The 24781-nt window shown below is 38.5% G+C and overlaps 1 protein-coding gene across 1 annotated transcript in view; it reads left to right on the forward strand.

Annotated features, from left to right (window-relative positions):
• The window catches only part of SLC9A9 (solute carrier family 9 member A9), a 482912-nt gene that overhangs the window by 10524 nt on the left and 447607 nt on the right, over positions 1–24781 (forward strand). Inside the window, exon 2 of the mRNA XM_034661809.1 lies at positions 7142–7344. Within this exon, the coding sequence (XP_034517700.1) occupies positions 7142–7344 (203 nt within the window). The remainder of the gene's footprint in view (positions 1–7141; positions 7345–24781) is intronic.

Below are 24781 nucleotides of genomic sequence, written 5' to 3' on the forward strand. Positions count from 1 at the left end.
AAGGGAAAAATTGCGGAGATGACACTTAAAGTCCAATATTTGTTAATACTAACTTGCAGACAGTTAATTGGTGTCCACTGATTTGGCTTCCTTACAATACTTGTCACACCCATTCCTTCTTTATTTCCACGTTTTTGAATGGCCAGTTCATATTTTTTGAATCTGGGTGACTGAAATACTATCTTAGATCCCCTGCTTTAAAGAGTCTTCCACTGTAAAAAGTCCTAATAATGGTAAACAATGCTCTTCCTTGGTTTAATTTTATTACTGTCGTCTTAAAATTCCTGTACTCAAATTCCTTTGCTAAATTCTTCTTCACCTAAATATAGACAAATTCTGGTGTTAACTTCCCCTCCATGTCCTCAGCCTTCATTTCTCCCTTCAGATAATTGTCTCCCAATGCTGTTTCCTTAGCTGAAAAACACAGTAAGTCTTTCTCCCATCAAGAAGCTCCCACCATTCTTTCTCAAGACCTTTTTGCCAGGGGCGCCTGGGTGGCTCAGTCCTTAAGCGTCTGCCTTTGGCTCACAGCGTGATCCCAGGTCCCTGGGATCAAGCCCTGCATCGGGCTCCATGCTCCACGGGAAGCCTGCTTCTTCCTCTCCCACTCCCCCTGCTTGTGTTCCCTCTCTCACTGGCTGTCTCTCTCTCTGTCAAATAAATAAATAAAATCTTTAAAAAAAAAAAAAAAAGACCTTCTTGCCAACTATCTCTCCCTCTTGAACACCCTTTCTGTTTCTCAGCTGTGCTGGGGCCCTTGATCTCAGCTGCCCTAGTCAGCCATCCCAAACTGCTTGATGTGTCTGATTAGCACCATGCTCACTGATTTTTGAATACTTCTTTCTAGAAACTCCTTGCCCTCTATTCTACCTGGAGAATTTCTACACGTCCTTAAGAACACTGTGTGTGAGGTCTTCCCTAACACTGGGTGGTGGAGTTTTAGTCGGGCTTTCCTTTAGGGTTCCTTAGGACTTTATACATTTACTTGTTTAAAAAAATAGTTTGTATCTATTAGGGTGCATTCAGTTACTAATAATAGAATCCTTNCTAATAACAGAATCCTTGACTGAAACAGACTTAAGCAATAAGGACATTTATTGTCTCCTATAAATAGAACTCCAGAGAAGCATAGTCTTCAGGGCTGGTTGATTCAGCAGCCCATTATTGTCATCAAGGAGCCAGGTTTTTTTCCTTTTCTTTCCTATGCTATTCCCAATGCTGACTTTAACATCAGGACTAAGGTGAGTATGGAAGTTTCTGGTATCCTAACCAGGCCCAGTAATATCCTGAGGAAGAAGAGAGCTCATCGATCCTCTCTCTCTCTCTCTTAGGATATCAAAGCTTTTCTAAGAAGCCCCCTAGCCAGCTTCCCTTCACTTTTTATTGACCAGAATAGAGGCACATGCCATTCTAGTACCAATTACCAGCAAGGTGAATGGGAACACCTTTGGAGCCGAGGGAGAAGTCAACTTACTGTCAGTACATAGCTGTGTGAGGAGAGGTGGATAGCTGAACAAATCACGGCTTTGTTGGGGAAAAGGGGGCGGGGAACGGATGCCGGGTTGGCAATCAACAGTGTCTGATACACTAATCAAGTTGATATATAATGTATAGTTTAAGGATTTATCTTCTTGTTTTAGTAAGAGGCAATGTTTCATTTATCTAGATATTCTTGGTAGCCACTCAATGCCTATAGAATGAAAGAACTACAAAACTCAGTTCTTCTTCAGTCTTCACATATTAACTATGTACATTTGCCTTAGGCTTCTATATTCTCTTTAATACCATGTAGCATTTAAATATATACCCATGGACTCGTCTGATTAGATACATGTGTACAGATGGGCTTGTTGCATTGTGCGACTCCAGGGGAGTACCACTCCTACAGAAAAAGAATCTAAAGGGAGGCTGCTGGGCTGTGCCATGCAGTGTGGCAATGTGTGTGATAGTGTATGAACACAGTCATAGGACTAAACATAGCCAGAGAGATTTTGTGTTTTCAAGACCATTCTGTGATCTGTTTCATTATATAAATATAATCATTATATATAAAATAAATCCCCATCCATATTCCGCTAAGAAAGGCCCCTTTAGGAAAATGCTTCATCGTCATGTAGAATGACTGTCAATAAGATGCTGGGGGATTGCTTATGAAATGCAGGCTTAATAGAAGAACTTAGGAAATACTCGTACCTTATTCTTATGGAAATCAGGATCACAGATTGGGAAAGAGGAAAGGCCTGGCAGAATAAAAATATTTTAATCTTTTAACATTAGGGCTGTATTTTATTCATTTTTATAATTCTCCCAAGTCTCAGAGCAATGCCTTGTGCGTCTGTGGCATGAAAGCAGAATGAGGGAGGGAGGGAAGTTTTCTTACATTTTAAATATGGGAAATGAAGTGAAACCAGTCCAGAAATATAGGGCTCATATTCCTAAATGTTTTTCATTTTGAGTGCCGATGAGGCTCTTCCTTCCTTCCTTCTTCCTCCTCTCTTCTCCTACAGACAACATCGTGTCAGTTGTCTGTCAGGCAGTATGNCAGTTGTCTGTCAGGCATCTCCTATGGGCGACATACTGCAAAGTTCTGCAAGGACTGGAACATCACAGCATTCCTTACATGTGACATTTTAAAATGTTGGTCACTGACCAACTACATGAATTTGACAGATCCTTTTCTTCTTGACTCCAAGGGAGTTTGTGGACTTAGAGAAAGTTGGGTTACAATTCTTTCTAAAGTGTGGCTTTTCTGAAGGACAAAGAGATGAAGAATAGCGCAGGGTCTCTGTCCTAAACAGTCTCATTGTCTAGCGGGGGAGACAAAGCTAAGGTCTGCAAAGCAAGGTTGAACAATGCAAGCCTTTATAAAATTGGGCCATAAAGGGTGTGGTTTAAACTGTAAGTGCTGTAAGAACTCAAAGATGAGGGCATTCATTGAGCACAGGCTGCGTCAGAGCATGGACCCCCACAGGTGGAACTTGAGATGGAACTAGTAGGACTATGAGTGCTTTAGGAATGAAGCATATTGTCAAAGCTCCCTCCAGGGGCTTGTATGCTGTTAGGGCGCTTGAGAACACATCTATACTACTGCTGTCCTAGTTGCCCAAATGCCCAAACATGTAGGGGCAGGGGATGCATATAGACTAAAGTTTTTGCTTGGAGAAGATCATGCCACCAGCTGGCTAGGGGGCAAAGCTCAGGGAAACGTCATGCTTGTGAGATTATAACCTAGAACCAGGCCTGTGCGTAGTATTGCTTTGCTGGGACAAGCTGCCTCTTCTTCTCCTGGGAAGGTAAGGCTGGCGCTCGTGGCTTACCGATGAGAATGGTTGTTTGTGTCCATAAACTGTGGCAGCCAGTCTCTTCTTTCCTTCTGTGTGCAGCTGGTTGGTGCTTTCTTTATCCTATACCTTTGTGGGGGTATACAAACAACTTTTTTCAATAGCATTTTTTTTTTCCTACTAGAAGTCCTACTTTATCTGTCACCTGCTTTCAAACAATATTGTGCTGGAGTGCATTAATTCAACACTCCATTTTCGTTTCCGCATATGGCTAAAGTGCTGAGTGGACGTTTGGCTGTTAGAAGCATTGTCAGACTCTATGGGTGGGTGTCTGGCTTTAGACATTAAGGATCTTCCAGCCGCTGCTGCTACTGCAGTGGGGGCGCACAAATGGGCCTACGCGTTTGTTAACTGAGTGATTGTGCAGATGCACAGTGGTCTTCACACTGTGTCAGGATGTTGCTGCCTCTCGAGACTTGGGGTGAGGAGAAACAGGACTAGAGCCTTTTGTCAAGTGTGTTAATTTGGGTCCTCTGAGAAGCGGACACTGGGAAGAAATTAGTTATGTGAAAGATTTCTTTTTTGAAATCTTTTTTGAGGGAAAATGGGGAGAGAGCTTTTGGATGCTGAGACAGCTGTCAGATCTTGGTGCAGCTGCAGTCCCTGTGGAGGGAGGGGGTGGGGGGAAGGCAGGTAGGAAAATGTTCCTACCTGTACAATTCTATAAAAGGTTTAGCAAGGCTGATGGGGCATTCTTAAGCCATGGTGACCCTTCAGAGCAGCCCTAGCTCCATGCCTTGGTACCCCTACTGAACTCAGTCATTGGCTGGCCTCGGTGAATTTGGTCATGGACTCCAGAGCACAGTAGCTGAGACCATCAATCAACTGCAGTCCTCAGAGTGGGAGATCTGTCTGAGAGATGCATTGTCATGGCCATTACATCTGGTCATCTCTGGCGGCAGGCAGCTTACTCCATTTACTCCAATGTGGCTCTTGTTGAGAGCTGGGACCATAGCTGGTACAAAGGTCCAGGCAGGGCCATATAGGTTTTGCAGGCTTGTATGACTTTAACCACAGGGGCCGAGGGACTAGGCACTCATTATGACAAATAATTGAGTTCTCTGCTTGGGAAGAAACAGTGGACACTTCATATTTACTTGTTTTGCACTGAAAGCATATTGCAAAAATAAGTGGCTCACGTTCTGGGAATTTTGAATAGTATTAATATAGGTTCTCTCTATTCAGGCCCCATGCAGATAGTGTCTTGTGCTTCCCTTACTTATATCCCACTTGAATAGAAAGCACAGGTCATAGAATCACTCATGGTACCTGCCAAATAACTTAGAAAATGAATCCTTCCTAGACAAAGAGTGTTGCCAAAGTGTTTTTCTTCACAGGCACCCTAAACCACTTGCAGTGTAGATAATGTGTTTTCCCTTCCTTTCCTGACTAGTTTTATTGTAATCGTTTGATATGGCACATGAAAGTCTGCCCACTGTCCTATGGTGGATCAAGCACTCATGGTGGTTATGTATCCATCACTTATGTTCTCTTGTTAACAAAGGTTAGGATACAATATTTCCTCTATGATGGGCGAGTGGGCCAAATACTGAAGCTGGAATGAGGTAAAAATATTCTTGAAAGAAAATCTGTTTTTATTCTCACCCATCATTCTCTTTAGTTTTCCACATTGTTGCCAAAGTGACAGCACTTACATAAAAATTTTTGTTTTACTCTCCTACCTAAAATATTTCAATAGTTCTATATTACCATTGAGTTAAAAATAAAAACTTTTTAGAATGACCAAGGAACTTTATAACTTGGCCTCTGCCTCTGGTCTGTAGCCTAGAGTCCTCAACCTCTCTCTTTCTCTATCTATCTATCTATCTATCTATCTATCTATCTATCTATCTATCATCTATCTATCTATCATCTATCATCTATCTATCATCTATCTATCATCTATCTCATCTTTCAGTCCCTCCATTTATTCTCTTCTCACACCACTACTGACTCTCTAAATCCACCAGGTTTCTTAAGTCGGTCTGTATTTATACATAATCTCCAGTAGGTTATGCTGGTGATGGTTAACACATTAACACTAAAATTTCAGTGATGCTGCAACAGAAGTTAACTTTTCGCTCACATATAGTCCACTGTAGATATTCCTGGTTGGCAGATGGCTTTCCCCTACCTGGTATCTCAGGGACCAAGGCTCCTTCAGTCTGGTGACTCTGTCTACCTGTAGGGCCTTTGTTTCCTCCCCATGTATCTGATAGATGGGGAAGGAGAAGGGGAAAACTCACTTACTTATTCAAAGCTGTGCTCCAGAAGTGGCACATGTTACTTTTGCTTATATTCCATTGGTGAGAACCCAACCAGACATAAGACAATGAGGAAATACAACCTCTGGCTGATCATCCACTTTCCTGACAACTGTGCTACACATTGGTGAACATAAACCCTGGGGATCTTTTAGCCATCTCTGCTGTTATGTACTGCCACCCACATGTGCAACCTATGTCCCGACTTAGTCCCTGATTCAGCTTATCTAGACAAACCCTATATGACCTTTTAAGATTCATTCAAAGGGCTTTGGAGTGTTTTCTCTCTGTACTCACATAACACAGAGGGCTTGCCAGCTGTCATAGCACATGTCACATTGTATTATAATTGTTTGCTTTAGGGTTTGCACTTTACAAACTTGAACTCCTATAGGACTGGGACTGTAGTTTTATATTAAGTCTAGAAATGTACAAAATATGCACCCAACAAATTATTAAGTAAACAAAACGCTATTAGGTGACTAGATTCACAAGAGTAGTAAAACCTTCAACATTTGATATTTTAAAGAGTGGATTGTGGATTTATCCTAAATACATAAATTAGTCCTAATTTTAAATTGAGGAATGGATAGACCTCTGAAGTTTCTTTGCTATTTATTAATAAATCCATAATATTAGGAGAGTTTATAGTTACCAGATTACCATGAGCATCCTAACATGTAAGTATGTAAACTTAAAAGTCAAGGATTGTTACTTGGATTCAACTCTTCACTGAAAGGAATGTTGTATCTTTAGAATGCATTTGCTACAGGTAAACAGAAACTGATTCAAAGTTGTTTGAAAAATTAAAGAGTGTATTGTATCACATAACAAGTAGTCTAAAAGTAGGGTACCTCCAGAATAGGTTGATCCAGTCATTCAGTGAAGTCATCAGGACCCAGTTCTGTTTGTATCTTGGACCTTAGATTCTCAGTAGGTTGACCATGCCCTTGGACTGAGTCCATCAAGGTCACAAGATATATGCCAGCAAAAAAAAAAAAAAAAAAAAAGGCGGCAGGGAGCAAATTGCCTTTGTCATGTCCCAAAGGAGAAAACAAGAACACCTCTCTCCCAACCAGGGTATGTAAGTGCTTCCTTTTAGTTTGATGGCACTGCTTTAGATACGTGCTGATTTGTGGACCAAAAACTTTCTGAGAAATTTGATCTCCTGACTGATTAGATTACTCAGTATCTATTAAAGAGCAGAGGTTTTCTTGAAGCACTTGGTTGAGTAGAAGAAGTGGGTAGCTTTTCTCTCCAAAATTTGTGGCTCCATTAGGAAGGAAAAACAGGGGAATATGTGCTGGATATTCAAGCAATAGTGTCCACACCACAAATACCTTAATGGAATTTATTGAACTGGTATCTATAGAAGAGTGAACAGTTTTCTAAGAGTGAACAATTTTTTGAGCCAGGTGATGACATAACCTTTTCTCTTGCCACTTCTACAAGTTCAAAATCATATATTTAAAAGCATCCAATAGTGAACATTTTAGATTCAGTTCCTCCAATGCAACTGTTTATTCTTTATTCTAGGCCTCATAATGGGATTGATCTTACGATATGCTACAGCACCAACAGATATTGAAAGTGGAACTGTGTATGATTGTGGCAAACTGACCTTCAGTCCATCAACTCTGCTGATTAATATCACTGACCAAGTTTATGAATATAAATACAAAAGAGAAATAAGCCAGCATAACATCAATCCTCACCAAGGCAATGCTATACTTGAAAAGGTAAGGATTCCATCTGGTCATATATTTTTCTTTAAATAATTGAGCCATCATATGTAATATATTAACACATTTGTCCTTTTTAAACACCACACTATTGGGCCAATTTAGTTGACTCCTTAGTCAACTAAATTGTTGGTAATTCATGATACTTGTTTCAAGTTTGTTTGTTTGTTTTAAGAGAGAGAGAGTGAGTGGGGGAGGGCAGAGGGAGAGGGAGAGACAGAGAGAGAGAGACAGAATCTTAAATAGACTCTGCGCCCACGACAGAGCCTGACTTGGGTCTCAATCTCATGATCCTGAGATCATGACCTGAGCCGAAATCAGGAGTCAGACACTTAAACCAACTGAGCCACCCAAGTGTCCCTACTTGTTTCAAGTTTTTACACATGTGTTCTAAGTGCCATTGTATATATTGCCAGCTGGCTACTCAGATCAAATCTCCCTTAAGTCAAAAGGAATATAGAGGGGAGTGAAAAAATTTGCACCTGTAAACCTTGATTTAGGATGACTGGCTTTTGGCTGCCAACACAAAACACTGGCCACTTGGCTATTTATAAATACACTGACACACAGTCAATCTCAAGACATCTTTACTCCACCAGTTTAGTTAGGAAATCTTAGGTAGGTAAAAAGAAAAATTGTGAAGTGACCCATCTTTTAAAAATGGTTTTATTTTTGCAAATTTGTGAACTGTTTCAATTATTGGAAGGGAGTTTCCTTCTGCTCTTAAGACTCTGGGTCAGAAAACAGAAAAGATTATCTCTCTTTTTTTTTTAAGATTTATTTATTTTACTTTGAGAGAGAGAGAAGGGAGTGGGGCAAAGGGAGAGGGAGAGAGAGTCTTTTTTTTAAAAGATTTTAATTTATTTATCAGAAAGAAAGAGATAGTGCACAAACGGGAGTGGCACGCAGAGGGAGAAGCAGGCTCTCTGCTGAGCAAGGAGCCTGATGCAGGACTCAATCCCAGGACCCTGGGATCATGACCTGAACCGAAGGCAGATGCCTAACTGACTGAGCCACCCAGGTGTCCCAAGGGAGAGAGAGTCTTAAGCACACTCCACGCAGAGCACATGACTGATGGGATGGGGGCCTGAATGCCACACCTCAGAGATCAGGACTTGAGCCAAAACCAAGAATCCAATGCTTAACTGACTGGTCTACCCAGGTACCCCAAGATTACCTATTATAGTGTGTTATGCATTCTGATCAGTCCATGGAATAAGGAATAAGTGAATTTGTGTTTAATAATACAAGTACATGTAAGAACCAGGATCTTATGTGACTCATTACAGAACATTTCGAGTCGAACTTGAGAGCTTCCTTGATATTAGGGAAGTTTGTTTTAGCACTTTCACTCATACAGATTTAGTTTTCTTTTAATATATAGTTATTTGTTTCCATTTTGAGAGTTTTGGGGTAGGGGGTGAGATACTTGGTCTGTCATTTTTCCTCATTCAAGACTGATAATTTTTAATGTTTTTTTTTCCACGTTATCGTCCACTAGCACATTTCTAGATTAACTTCCTTCTAGCACTTGATGAAGGCTCAAGAAAGTCAAACTAATTATAATATTAGCCTAAATCAGATTTAGGAAAGTGAATTGAAACATGTGAAAAGCAAATTAAATAATGTGTTTGTGAAATAAATAGAAGCAACTTCTAGATCTTCTGCTGTTTTGGATGATTTCTTCCACATGATTCTTTCTGTTATATGTGCACATGGGTAATAGAAAATTATCTATCTTGAAATAAATAATTTTTAAATGACTTTGTTGGCAGCATAGGATTTTAATTAAAAATACTCTTCAGTATTACCTCTGGTTAGCACCTGGACATAAATTTAGTATTTATTTTTAAAAAAGTATTTATTTACCTCTTCACTCTCTTACTTATTTTTATCTGCATTTCTAAGCAACACTATTTCACCAAACAGGTTGACCCCCAAAGATGCTGATAATTATCTCTGTTACTATAGCAATTTTTTTTCCTAGCAGGATTGCCTGTAATTGATCAGAAATTTTGTTATTGTGTTATTGACATATTGATTCCTTTACCAGCAGCCAAACTCCAGCGTTTACTTTGAAAAACTAAGGCAAGAGTTAGAGAAAATGTCCAAGTTGCTGGGGCCTTCTTGTTTTTTTCACTCAGTAAATTATGAATTCATACATAAAAAGTTTAATTGCCCTTGAATGGCTCAAGTATTTTCTAGATTAATGTCTAAATCATGTGAGTCATTTGTCATAATTAGGATTTGTCCCTCCAGGCATCTGAGGTTGGCAATAGGCAACTCAGTACCCAGAATAAATCCTTCCCTCATTGCTGGTGGAGAAGAGGCATTCACTGGTACACTTAACCATATTAGATGACTTTAAGTGGAAAGGATCTTGTTATAAACGTCCAGAGTATATTTTAATGCACATTTGTGTCTTATATGTCGATGTTGGAGGGGGGGTGCCTAGTTAGTCTGCAAAAATAAAAAACCCATAGTCTGTCTTTCTTACTGGGAATTCTCCACTGCACTCAGCTATTCATATCAATCAATTATTTAACCAATCTCTGTCAGATGCAAAAGGATTCCAAAAAAGGGTTCATTCATTGGATGCCTTATAAGGAGGTAACAGTGAAATGGGAAAGAAATTCAGGACCAGACAGATCTTTTCTATATCATTAGTAAGTTCCTTGAAGTCCAGGTTTCTTATTTGTGAAGTGGAGGGATTAGAACTATTTTGTAGGGTTGTTTTACCATTTAAATGAGATGATGTATGTCATGAGTCTGGCTCCCACGAGACCCTTTACATTGCACTGCTATTACTGTCCTGCTATTCTTACCTCTGCCACTGCCACCACCACCAGTGCCATCACCACTGCACTGCCTCCAACACCAATGCTATCGTTGCTGCTACAAGATAATGTTTAAATGCTTAATAAATGACAGGGATTAAGGAAATATGTGGGTTTTTTCATTCATTTAACATTTGTTGGGGAGAAAAGATCAATATATTATATATACCTGTATATAATTCAGTTCTATATTATATCACATAGATTGTAAGACTATAAGGTACCATCTGCCAAGCTTGTTTCAGTTATGCTCAATACATATGGAAGTGTAGAAAAGAAAAAAAATATTTTCACTTAAAGATTAATGAAAATAATATTTTCCCATACATTATGAACATTCGATGATCTCAAAGCAAGCTTCTGGGAAAATAAAACTAGATTGTATTGCTTTGTATTTAATTAATGTTTCCAACACCATCAGTCGTTCTGTGGACCCAAGATGTGTTTAATTAGTTTTAGCTGAGTGGGGCCTATATTCTGTTACATGATGGCTTTACATTAATTTGTTATGTACTATCTAGGAACACCAAAATGTCTGCTAAGAATTTCTGAATTTTGTATCAGTAGGAAGTTGAAAACTTGCTTTTGAAGAGCAGGTGATTCTCCATCACTCATTCATTTGTTCTTTCAACACAAATGAATTGAGTGAGTACCATCAGTTTCAGTTCTGAAGTAATTGTCTCAAGGAGTTTAATAATGAATCAGGAAAACACGACAAATAAATAAATGAGTAAATATACCACAAAGCTTGTACTAAGGGAGGGGGACAAGTACCACAGGCACTCAGGAAGGACAATTATTTTATTAGGGTGATAGGAAAGCTTTCAAAGAAAGACAGTCGATTGACTCTGGTAGTGATGACATATATAATGTGTGGAGGTGGAAGTCATTATAAGCAAAGGCAAAAACATGATAGGGAAGTGGAAAAAAGGGGTAGAGAATATTCCAAGAAAGAAAAACATTTCCAATTTGTTGAAGTATGGAAGACCAATGAAACATAGGGCTAGAAATAAGGGCAAAACTTGATTACAGAAGGCCTTGAATGCCAGGTTGAATAATGCACACTCTATTTGTCAGTGAAAGTGTGTTTTGTTGACAAAAGTTAAGGGATATTTTGCCTGCTGTGTAGAGGGTAGAGAGTGAAAGCAAGCAGACAATTGAGGCCTAAGCTTGGATGGTAACCAAGGGGCAAATGGAAAAGAAGCAAGGAAGGAAGATGCTGTAGAATTTGGACCTATTGGGCATGAGAAGGGAGAGTGGCTTACTCTGATACCAGGTCTTGTAGGTTCACAGAGGTGGTAGGGCAGAAATGGGGAAGTTAGAAGTTAGGGGAAGGAGCTGGTTAGGGGAAAATCACAATTAGTTTAAGATTGATGAATGAATAAATCAATCTAATCTCATCACTAATTTATCTATTATTGATTTAAAACATTGTTTTTACGATATTGAGTTGGAAGAGTCAGCAGGCCATTTGGCTGGAAAGGTCTTGCAGATCTAGTCCACTTCCAAAGAGCTGTCAGCACAGTTAAATTTATACTTCCTATCGTTCATAAATCAGTTGACTGTAATGTGAAAAGTCAAAGGAAACTACCCAGTGAAAATTTTGCCAAGTCTTCACTTCCTGTGTGACAAGTGACACTATCATTTGGGCAGGGAAGTTATTTTGGAGTAAGTTACCGTGCTGAGTAATCAGACCTGTCTGCTGTTTCAATAAAGAGTATTGCTAGGCTGCACATAGGTCACACTGAAGCTATTATCAATTGTGTTGGTAATACTTTATATTTTAGAGATATTTTAAGAAAGCCTTTATAACAACAGCTAATCATGTGACTTTTATAAATATTTTGTATTTATAGCATTAAAACCTCAGTGTCTTAATTTATTCTCACTGTCCAACTTCTTCTAATGGTAATTTAGACTTTTGTAGTTCAGAGTCTTAATTCTTATATATTTATTTGCAAACTCTTTTCGTTCTTTCCAGTCTTTCCCTTTGCTTTATTATTCTGGTTTCAGAGGCCAGAGGGCAAAGCTCTTCTGGTAACAGGAACTGCTTGACCAGAGTCACTGGACCATGAGATAAATATATCCAGTTAATGCTAGGACACTTTTGGGAAGAATAAGAAAAGACAGGAAAGAAACCTCCTCTAAAATTGCTCTCAGCACAGTGAGAGAAGCAAGCATCACAATAGATCAGCACTTTGGGTCTCGAGAAACATTTGTAGAATATTATCAATTGTTCCTCTGTTCTATAGAGAACAGGGATTCATGACCTATGTTTCTCTATTGTGACAAGTCTTAGATCATACAACAGGGATCTGGGGGAATCTCAAACTTGGCAGTGAATGGGATAGGCTGTTTGAATAGGCTTAGCTACTTTCATCCTAAATCTTACTATTGTTACTGAAGAAACGTATCATTTTTTTTCCATCTTAGGTGTTTTTTCCACATTTATCCAACTTTCTTTTCAAAAATTTGGCCTGAGAAATGATTTCAAAAATGTCTCAAGACTCTAAGTATTCTATTTGGGTTGTTTTTGCCTTTTTTCCCCCCCTGTGAAAGTATTTTTATTTAATTAATTTTTATTTTTTCTAGTTTTATTGAGATATAATCAACATATAAGTTTGTATTAGTTTCGGGTGTACAACATAATGATACGATATATGTATGTATTGTGAAATGATTACCACAATAAGTTTAGTTACCATCCATTATCTCACATACTTTTTTCTTGTGATAAAAACTTTTAAGATCTACTTTTAGCAACTTTCACATATACAATATAATAATATTAACTATAGTCACCATGCTGTACATCACATCCCTGGGACTTATTTATTTTATAACTGCCAGTTTGTATCTTGTGACCACCTTCACCCATTTCCCCCACCCTTCACCTCTCACCCCTGGCAACCACCAATCTGTTCTCTGTTTCCGAGTTCATTTTTTCAGATTTGGCATAAGTGAGATCTTACAGTATTTGTCTTTTTTACCTTATTTCACTTAACATAATGTTCTCAAGGTCAATTCATGTTGTCACAAATAGCAGGATTTCCTTCTTTTTTTGGCTGAATAATATCTGTGTGTGTGTGTGTGTGTGTGTGTGTGTGTGTGCGTGCGCATGCGCACGCACCACATTTCTTCATCCATGCATTCATTGATGGACACTTAGTTTGTTTTCGTATCTTTGTTATTGTAAATAATGTAAATAAGTGTAAATAGTAATATTGTAAATAATGTTGTAATGCACATGAAAGGGCAGATATTTTGTGGAGATGTTAATTTCAACTCCTTTGGCTATATACCCAGAAGTGAGATTATTGGATCATATGGTAACTCTAATTTTAATTTTTTGAGGAAATTCCGTATTTTTGGCCACAGTGGGTGCATCAGTTTACATTCCCACCAACAATGCATGAGGATTGCTTTTTCTTCACATCCTCGCCAACACTTATATCTTGTTTTTTTTTATAATAGTCATTCTAACAGGTGGGAAGTGATATCTCGCAACTTTGATTTACATTTCTCTGATGATTGGTTCCATTTGGTTGTAATTTAGTCATTGAATTTATTTTCTTCATTCATTGAGTCATTCAACAAATATTTATTTATTGGGCATTCATCCTATGCCAGGCACTTGTTTTAGGTGCTGCAAGGACGGTAGTGAACAAAACAAAGTCCTTCTCATGCAGCTTAGATTCTAGGGTAGAGATAGACAAGGGACAGTTTAGCACAGTCATTTATATGTAACGTCAGGTAGAGACATATGCTGTGAAGAAAAGTTAGCAAAAGGAGAGGATGAGGAGCAAAGTATATTTAGGCATATTCTGAGGAAAGGCATCGCTGAGGAGGTGAAGTTGGAGCTGAGATCTGAATGAAGTTGGGAGTGAGCCGTGCAGATATAGAAGAAGGGCATTTCAAAGCAGGGAGCAAAATAAAATAAGATTAGATGTCTTTGCTTTCTGTAAGTCATTCGTTTTCCCTTGCCAGATCTTTGCTATATTTTTCATCAATATTCAAGGTCATTTTGTCTATACCAAAAATCCTGGAAAAATTCTATTTGTTGTGGTCAGATAAGAGTAGAGGAGATGAAGAGACATTGACTTGGAATGGAGAGTTAAAATGCACAAAATGCTGAATTAACAGGCAGCCTGGCAGGCTCTACATGATATTCTAGCCTATTTTGCAGGCTTGCCTTCAATGCACAGCCCAGCACCAAGGAGTTGTTCTACTATACTTTGACTGTAACTGGGAGCACCCCAAACTGCAGGATTAAGAATTACTGTAGACAGCATTCCCTTTTCAGATATGTTTGGGAGAGTTTGGGTTAAGCCCTTGCCACCTAGAATGTAGCTTGACTTTCAGATAAAGGGCTATGGACATGGCACTCAGAAACTCTTCTGACCTCTAGATAGAAGACTTTTTCTTCTTTACAAATCATCACTCAGGACGTAAGATTTAAGGAAACTAACCACTGGAACATTTATTTGAGGGCAGGAATTGTGTTCCAACTAGCTGTCCAATTTTATCTCTTAACAAAAACCCTAGCTACTCAAAATAATGTAAGGACTGTTGGTGACAAAGGGCTCTTGGAGTGCCATGTGATTTGAGCACAAAGTCTCATACTCACTCTTGGTTGGGAAAAGAAAGAAGTCATGTGAAAATGTCTGAGTATGTTTAATACTCAGTATGTTTAATACTCACTAACTGGGGTTAGTGCTCTTTCTAACATGACAAAATTTAGTAAGAGGGGAATGGATAGAAGGGAATAGCTTTTCACATTTCTGGCTTCAAGCCCTAGAAAATATCCCAGACCACAATGGGAAGAAACAACTGGAATTCCCACTCATCTCCCAGTCACCCCTGCCTTCTGACTATTGCCTGGTCTTAGACCATGTGAGGTCACCAAGAACATGATGGTGGTTCTTGGGCCGTTGCAGCCTTGGTCATGTATAGAAACCCAGGATTTCATCCATCTGACCATCCACTTGCCTAGTCCCAGACGCGACTGACAGCGGTAGCACAGACACGTCTCTTATGAACTATGGGAGCCAGCATTGCAGAACACACCATAGACCAGTGCTTTGTGATGCAGAGTAGCTGCCACCCACTTAGGTATCAAAGGACAGGTTTTCACAGCTGTTTTGGGGAGTAGTGGGTATCTGGGGGCTTTGAAGCTATTCTCTCCACTTCCCTACCCTACTCAGTTCAAGATCATGATGAAGTATTCTCTATGAAGAGGATGATCTTTAAAAAGTATGACTCATACCTTTTATACTGCTTTCTGTACTTACTAATAAACCATGTATTTATTATATGTTATCCCCAAAATATTCCTTCTAAGTAACTTTCCCCCCAAACCCCAAGATATTATTTTTTTGAACACATATGTGGTAGAAATCTGGTGTATATAAGGCAGAACAAGATCATGCTTAAAGCCCCACTCCACAGTCAGAATACCTGGGTTGGGACTCCCTGCTCAGCAGGGAGCCTGCTTCTCCTTTCTCCCTCTGCCCCTACCCCTGCTCATGCTCTCTCTCACTCCCTCTCTCTCAAGTAAATAAATAAAATCTTTTTAAAAAAGATTATTACGAGGCCTAAGTGAAATTATTCATATAAAGGGCTAATATACGAGACATGTAGTAAGTTCTTGGTAAATAATTTATTATTATTATTATGTACCAGCAAATTGCTAAGTACTTTAAAACACTGATTTCCAAACTTTTGATTATATACCCCGAGCACTCTTGATTGTATATATCTAATATATGCCTATTTACTTACAAATGAAATGCAAATACTAATATATTATGAACATTACTCCTATGCCAATATATTATGTACATTATAAAGCAGTATCAAATTAGAATTTTATAAAGGGTGAGATAAAAATTAAATATGTAAAGTTCTTTGCACACCCAAGTGGATCATCTTGTTCACTCCCTAGCATATGCACACCTCAACTTAGAGACCAATAGAGCAGGTCATATTTTATTAAAATATTATTTTTATTTTAACTGTTTTAGATGTCTCTCTTTAAAAATTCTGTTTTCTGAAATCTTAAATACCATATTCTGAGTCTCAGCAGTGCCAGTATATACTTGGGCTCTTGGCCTGAGATAAGGATGTTCTTAAGGGTTAATTAGTTTTGTGGAAACACTAGTCCTCACCCCAAGTGGCTCCATACACTAGTATACCCAAGTGGCTTGTTATACACCAGTATCCGGTTCTTTTTTTCATAGTTCCACCTATTGTTCTCTTACTAGTATCTTAGCTGAGTTATAAGTTAATATTTATATCTGTAATGTTTGCATTGATGTCTATCTCCTCACTAGACTATAAACTCCAGGAGGGCAGGGACAAGGTCCGTCTATGGTAATATTGTATTTCCAGCTCAAGGCAGAATGCCTGGCGCATAGTAGATGCATTGTGGATCCTGGTAAGTGAGTGGACGGTATAATGAGTATCATTCTCTTGTCAGGTGCTACTTCTCACTGTTACTCTGCACTGTCTTACTTGCTGGCCATCTTACACCCAAGTATCTATCTCAGATTTCCTCTCAGAGTGAAGAACCAGGGCTCTTGTGGTTTGTGGTTGGTTGTTTGCTACTCAGGCAGTTGAATGGCTACAAGTCTCATCTCCAAATAATCAAATTGGGATGGAGGGAGAGAGAGAAAAGGATGGTGGGCACAGGAAAAACAAACAGGAGTGAGGGTAGGAGGGAGGGAGAGAGATTTCCCATCAGACTTTTAGTCTGAGTAGATAAAATGGATCTTTCAATTCTTTCTCCCTTTGCTTTGTTCCTTTTCGAACATTAAACTGTGGCAAGAGTGCACACTTATCATTGCTGGCCTCCAGTGAGTAGTTATATAAGTTTCCATTCCACTGCCTTTCCTGCTTTTTCCCTAAGGTCTGTAAGAAGCTGCTCATTAGTAGCTTATATAGTCTGAAGCCATGATCCACATCCATCAGCACAGGAGGGGTGGAAACCATCGAGAAGGGTAGAAACCATAAGGAAGCTGTGCATTTAAATGACTTGTCTCCTGTTCCTGTTTAAGCCTATGTTGAGTTAGAGGTCTCTCAGCTGCTCCTTTCAGATCCATTTCTTATTGTAAGACTAACTGGACACTGTCTGATTTATAGAGTTCTGCCTCAAGTTTAGGTGCTCTTCACCTTTATTTCTGACTATTGCATATTGGGTTCCCAAAGAAGTAGACTCTGAGGTGGAGTTTAGTGAGTGGGATGGTTAAGTGTCCTTGAGATCAACGCCTTATGAATGAAAGAAGAAAGAAGGTTGAGTGGGCCAAGGGAGAAGTTAAGTCATGATGCAAGCCCCAAAATTTCATCTAACCCCTTGGGAAGTTCTGGAGTTCCAATAGTTCTTCAGCGTTATGCCCAGTTGGACTGGGATGGCCTAGCCTCTAAAATACCAAATCATTCTGTCTTTGGATATGGGCTACTCTGAAGAAGGGATGAACTTGGGTGAGGTGGCTTTTTGCAATGTTGACAATCTCTGAAGGGGCTAATAGCACTTCTAGCCGCAGGAGCAACAAGGCCTTCACTGAAGGAAACTCCCAGTAGCCAACACACTGACACCTGTAGGGGAGGAGAAAAAAGTCTTTTTTTCTACCTGGCTGGGTTCTTGACTAGGGACCTTAGTGAAAAGATGGCTTAGAATTCAGACTTAAATACCATTTTCAGCTAAAACAAAGAAAGAAGGGTGTGGAAAGGCAAATTTTAGGAAGGTGACCAGGAAAATTACTGTAAACAAGAGTGAGGTTGTTACGTAGATTTAAGTCTATGCCTTCCCCATTGATAAGTTTCTTATGAAATAGTGTCATACTTTTCTTCTTGGTACCGAGAAGGAAATAGCCTTAAAAATGGAATTTTCCTTAATGTAACTTTTCCTTACAAAAGGGTATCTTCTAGTATGTCTTCAGAGCTTCTCCTATTTCTCTATTAATCAGCTCAAAATAATCCTTAAGTCAAAGAAGGTTTTTTTTAATTTATTTTTTTAATTCATTTTTTTAAGTTTATTTTTTAATTGCAGGGAGGGGGGTGCATATCCTACCTAGTCTTCTATACTTCCCATAGGCTGGGGAAACTTATATAGATTTTGTGCTCAGGAACAGTACCCAAATAATGAGTTAACATGTAGTTGGAATAAAATGACATAGTGGAGTATTAGAGTAGGCTTGTCCTAGCCTTTGAGAACTTATTATTTATTAAATATTGAGATATTTTGTAAGCCAGTTGTTAAAACATTAGTAGGCTGAAGTGGACCATGGCAGGAGTATTTATTTACACCACAGAAATTGTCAAATGAAGGCTTGTGGACTTTTTTTTTTCCTCCACAGAGATGGTTTACCAGCACACCACTGAATATATTCCTGTATAATTCCATTTTTAGAAGAATTGGAAATATCCAAACACCTTATTTTCCACCTCATAAAAAAGTCCTTTCCCATAAGATGACTGTCCTAAAATTCTACTATTCGAGCTTTATATTCTCAGTTTAAACTCTAACTGCCTTCAAGGTGATATAAGGAAGTTCAGAAGATGTTTATCTTAGTCTGTTTGGGCAAAAATGCAATAGCCTGGGTGACTTAAACAACAAACGTGTCTTCTCACAGTTCTAAAGGCTGGAAAGTCTAAGATTAAGGCATCAGCAGTTTCTATGTCTGGTGAGGGCAATCTCCTTGGCTCATAGATGGCTGTCTTCCCCCTGTGTCCTTACAAACCAAGATGGCTGTCTTCCCACTGTGTCCTTACATGGTGGAAATAGAGAAATCTCTTTTATCTGTTTTGTAAGGGCATTAATCCCATTCACAGAAGTTCTACCCTCATGACCTAATCACCTCCTGAAGGTTCCACCTCCTAATACCAACACCTTGGGGGTTGAATTTCAACATATGAATTTTGAGGAGACACAAATATTTAGTCCATTGTGGTTTTGCAGCTCAACAGGCTGAATCCTATCTCTGCCACTTCCAGCATTGAGACTTGGACAAGTTAACTTCTCATATTTTTGTTTATCTATAAAATCTATAAAACAGAGATTAGTGATACCCACTTTAGAGGGTTTCTTTTCAAAATAAATGAGAAAAAGTTATGTTTAGTGTTAGGCATGCTGTAAATATTACTCTGCTTCCTAAACATCTGCCCTTGATGGGCATGGATTTCCTCTTTGGGATGAAGTTTGAGGTGAGCATGATGGAGGAAGTTTAGTGTTGTTTTTTAATGCACCATTTTTAAGGTGAATGCACCATTTGATAACACATCATTTTAATTTTATATCAAGCTGTTTGGCATCCACTTTCTGCTGATTTCAGCACCTCCCCGCCCCCCCCATACCTTCTCAAGCATATCTATTATGACTATGGTCCTTGCTGATTCAGCTCTTCCCTGTGCAGCTTCCCTAAGCCAGTTGCTCCCAGGTGAAGTCTTGTGATGGGGAAGCTGCACACACACTTCAAAGCTAATGCCTGTAAAGATTATGAAAACTGAGAAAAATTGTAAGGCAAAAGGGAAAACTGTGTGGGACTGCAATGCTCCTGTACATTTTGAGGATTAAAAGGCACAGTTTCTTTTGCCTATAAATAAAGAGTGACCATGACTAGGATCAATTCCAGAGTGGGGGGAAAATCAATTTTGATGCATAAATTTTCAATTGTGTTGGATGTTTTTCCTTTTGCAATTCTTATCTGGGTATTGAGGAATGAATACTTGAGATGGGATACCAGGCCCTTTTCACACCCACTTGTTATTTTCCCTTCCCCTGCTGATATCAAGTCAGTCTTAGAATGGAGTTTCATTGTCATGTCAGTGCCACAGGTAGTGAGGGAAATAGGCAACCAACACAATGAAGAGCAGGCCCATAAACAGCCAATCCAAGTTATGTGTAGTTTGTTAATAGGCCAAGAATCTGGACATTAGGATCAGGAGTAGGAAACAATATAAATTGTTTTTCAAACTGAAACTCTTGACAGTGAAGGGGGGCGGGGCACAATGAATAATTACAGCAGGAGAACAGGCATTACCTGCTACTGTTCCGGTGAAACCAGGATGAATGGCTACCTTAGTAAAGAGTCACAAAGGTAATAGAGGTAAATTTATGTGTTAAGAATCTTATGCAGAAACATAGCAGACTCTGACCATCAATGACTAGGTGCCATGGCAACAATCTGGAAAACCTAGGTAGGCTTTATGAATTTGCAGCTAATGAGGACGTATCCAGCAGTGGAGTGGGTAACCTGAACCCAAGAGAATGGTAGATGGAATATTGCAGTTAAGAGGATAGTTCCCGAAACCATATTACTTGGTTCAGATGCCACTTACCAGTGTGTGATTTTAGGTGAGATAATTAATGTCCCTATGCTTCAATTTCCCTATTTATAAAATGGGATAATCCTAACTACTCTGTAGGGTCATTGTGAATTTCAAATTCAAAAGTACATGTAAAGCACTTAGAATAGGGCCTGGCTAAAGACACTACAAAAAAGAAAGAANTCAATGACTAGGTGCCATGGCAACAATCTGGAAAACCTAGGTAGGCTTTATGAATTTGCAGCTAATGAGGACGTATCCAGCAGTGGAGTGGGTAACCTGAACCCAAGAGAATGGTAGATGGAATATTGCAGTTAAGAGGATAGTTCCCGAAACCATATTACTTGGTTCAGATGCCACTTACCAGTGTGTGATTTTAGGTGAGATAATTAATGTCCCTATGCTTCAATTTCCCTATTTATAAAATGGGATAATCCTAACTACTCTGTAGGGTCATTGTGAATTTCAAATTCAAAAGTACATGTAAAGCACTTAGAATAGTGCCTGGCTAAAGACACTACAAAAAAGAAAGAAAAAAGAAAAGAAAAGAGAAGAGAAGAGAAGAGAAGAGAAGAGAAGAGAAGAGAAGAGAAGGAAGGAAGGAAGAAAACTATAGGCCAATATCCCTAATGAACATAGATACAAAATCCTCAACAAAATATTAGCAAACTGCATTCAACAATACATTAAAAGGATTATTCACCATGATCAAGTGGGATTTATTCTGGGAATACACAGATGGTTTAATATTTGCAAATCAATCAACAGTGATATACCACATTAACAAAACGGATACAAATCATATTTCCATAGATGCAGACAAAGCATTTGACAAAGTACAACATCGATTCATGATTAAAAATTCTCAACAAAATGGGATTAGAGGGAACATACCTCAACATAATATAGGCCATGTATGACAGAGCCACAGCTAGCATCATACTTAATGATGAAAAATGGGGAGATTTTCCTCTAAGATCAGGAAAAAGACAAGGATGTCTACTCTTGTCACTTATATTCAATAGGGTACTGGAAGTCCTAGCCCCAACAGTCAGACAAGAAAAAAATAATAATAAAGGCATCCAAATAGGTAAGGAAGAAGTAAAATTGTCACTATTTGCAGATGACATGATACTATACATAGAAAACCCTTAAGACTCCACCAGAAAACTATTAGAAGTAATAAGTGAATTTAATTAAGTTGCAGGATACAAAATTAATATATAGAAATCTGTTACATTTCTATACACTAAAAATGAAGTAGCAGAAATAGAAATTAAGAAAAAAAATCCCATTTATAATTGCACCAAAAAGAATAAATTACCCAAGAATAAACTTAACCAAGGTGGTGAAAGACCTTTACTCTGAAAATTATAGAACATTGATGAAAGAAATTGAAGATGATGCAAACAAATGACATACTATGCAAACAAAAAAGACATATTATGCTCATGGATTGGCTGAATTAACACTGTTACAATGCCCATAGTCACCAAAGTAATGTACAGATTCAGTGCAATTCCTATCAAAAATGCCAATAGCATTTTCACAGAACTAGAACAAATAATTCTAAAATCTGTATAGAACCACAAAAGATCCTAAATAGTCAAAACAATCTTGAGAAGGAAGAACTAAGCTGGAGGTATTACAATTCCAGATTTCAAGATATACTACAAGTTTATAACAATTGAAACAGTGTGGTACTGGCACAAAAATAGACATATAGATCAATAGAACAGAATAGAGAGTCCATAAATAAATCTCCATTTAAATGGTCAATTAACCCATGATAAAATAGGCAAGAATATGCAATGAAGAAGACAATCTCTTCAGTAAATGGTGCTGGGAAAACTGGCCAGCTACCTGCAAAAGAACAAAACTAGACCACTTTCTTACACTATATACAAAATAAACTCAAAATGGATTAAAGACCTGAGTGGGAGATTAAACAATAAAACTAGAAGAAAATTTAGGCACTAATCTCTTTGATATTGGCCTTAGCAATATTTTTCTAGATACGTCTCTTCAGGCAGGGGAAACAAAAACAAAAATCAACTATTGGAACCTACACCAAAATAAAAATCTTTTACACATTGAAGGAAACCATTAACAAAATGAAAATGCAACCTACTGAATCAAAGAAGATATTTGCAAATGCTATATCTGATAGTGGTTCATATCCAAAATATATAAAACATACAGCTCAACACCAAAAAACCCTCAAATAACCCCATTGACAAATGGGAAGCAGACCTAACAGACATTTTTCCAAAGAAAACATACAAATGGCCAACAGACACATGAAAAGATGCTCAACATCACTAGTCATCAGGGCAATGCAAATCAAAACCACCAGGAGATATCACCTTATTCTTGCCAGCATGGCTAGAATCAAAAAGACAAGAAATAGCAAGTATTGACTAGGATGTGAAGAAAAAGGAACTCTCACACACTGTTGGTGGGAAGTAAATTGGTGCAACCACTGTGGAAAATAGTATGAAAGTTCCTCAAAAAATTAAAAACAGAAATACCATATAATCCAATAATTGTTACCAGGCACTTACCCAAAGAAAACAAAAACACTAACTCAAAAAGATATGTACATCCCTGTGTTCACTGCAGCATTATTTATAATAGCCAAGATATGGAAGCAACCTAAGTGTTCATTGATAGAAGAATGACTGAAGAAGATGTGGTATCTATAGAGAGAGAATGGAATATTACTCAGCCATTAAAAAGAGTGAGATCTCTCCATTCATGGCAACATGAATGGACCTAGAGGGTGTTATGCTAAGTAAAATAAGTCAGACAGAAAGAGACAAATACCACATTCTACTTTTATGTGGAATCTAAAAAACAAAGCAAATGAACAAACAAACAAATAGAAACAGATCCACGAATACAGTGAACAAACTGATGGCTACCAGAGGGGAGGTGGGTAGGAGGATGGGCAAAATGGGTGAAAGGGAGTGTGAGGTACAGGTTTCTAGTTATAGAATGAATAAGTCATGGGGATGAAAGGTACGGCATAGGAAATACAGTCAATGAAATTCTAGTAGTGGTGTATGGTGACAGAAGGTAGCTACACTTGTGGTGAGCATAGCATAATGTATAGAGTTGTCCAATCACTTGGTTGTATACCTGAAACTAATGTTTCATTGTTTATCAACTATACTTCAATTTAAAAAAAAAGAAAGAATAGTGCCTGACTCATAGTAAGTGTTCAAAGTATATTACCTATTAGTTTTGTTAACATTATTATCAATAAAGCAATGGACTTATAATTACAAGGTAGGGTTTGAGTCTAAGTCTTGCTTCTTACAAGGTATGTGACTTTGGGTAAGTCACTTAACTCTCTGAACCTTGGTTTCACCTCTATAAAAATGGGTGTTCAGAATACTTACTTTAGAGGGTTGTTGTGAAGGAAGAAAAAAAAAAGAAACTATATATGAACACACCTTTTCAAACTATAACAGCTTTATGGAAATGTCAGTTGTTATTTTTATTATTAGCTATTATTGGGCGCCTGGGTCACTCAGTCAGTTAAGCATCTGCCTTCAGCTCAGGTCATGATCCCAGGGTCCTGGGATCAAGCTCCGTGTCATGCTCCCTGCTTGGTGGGGAGTCTGCTTCACCCTCTCCTCTCTACTTGTGCTCTTTCTTGCTATCTCTGTCTCTCTCTCTCTCTCAAATAAATAAATAAAATCTTTAAAAAAAAACCCTATTATTATGATTAATTGACAGGTGGTAACTGTACCAGTCTATAAGTGAGGAAGACAGACTCTGAACTTTGGCCCTCCCTAAATTATAATGACTGTGTATTCCCTCTTCCAAGGTAGTTCGTTATTTACAAAGACTTTTTTTATTGCACTGTCCATTTCTTTTTTTGTTTTTAATTATTTTATTTGAGAGGAGTGTGTGCACAAGAGGGGGGAGGGTCAGGGGGGAGAGGGAGAGACAAAATCTCAAGCAGACACTCTGCTAAGTGCAGATCCCTACACAGGGCTCAATCCCACGACCCCAAGACCTTGACTTGAGCTGAAACCAAGAGTTGGTCACTTAACCAACTGAGCCACCCAGGTGCCCCTGCACTGTTCATTTCAATCTCACTGTTATTCCATGAGGTGAACAGATATTACCCCCTGTGCTTCAGAGTAGGAAACTGAGGTTCTGAAAGCTTATATGACTTGATCAAGATTGATCTGTGACAGAACTGGTTTTAGGACTAGGTCTTTTGACTCAGAGTTAAATATTCTTTTCAAAACTCCCTACTG

The sequence above is a fragment of the Ailuropoda melanoleuca genome, chromosome 6 (assembly GCF_002007445.2).
Source record: "Ailuropoda melanoleuca isolate Jingjing chromosome 6, ASM200744v2, whole genome shotgun sequence".
NCBI classification, from domain to species: Eukaryota; Metazoa; Chordata; class Mammalia; order Carnivora; family Ursidae; genus Ailuropoda; species Ailuropoda melanoleuca.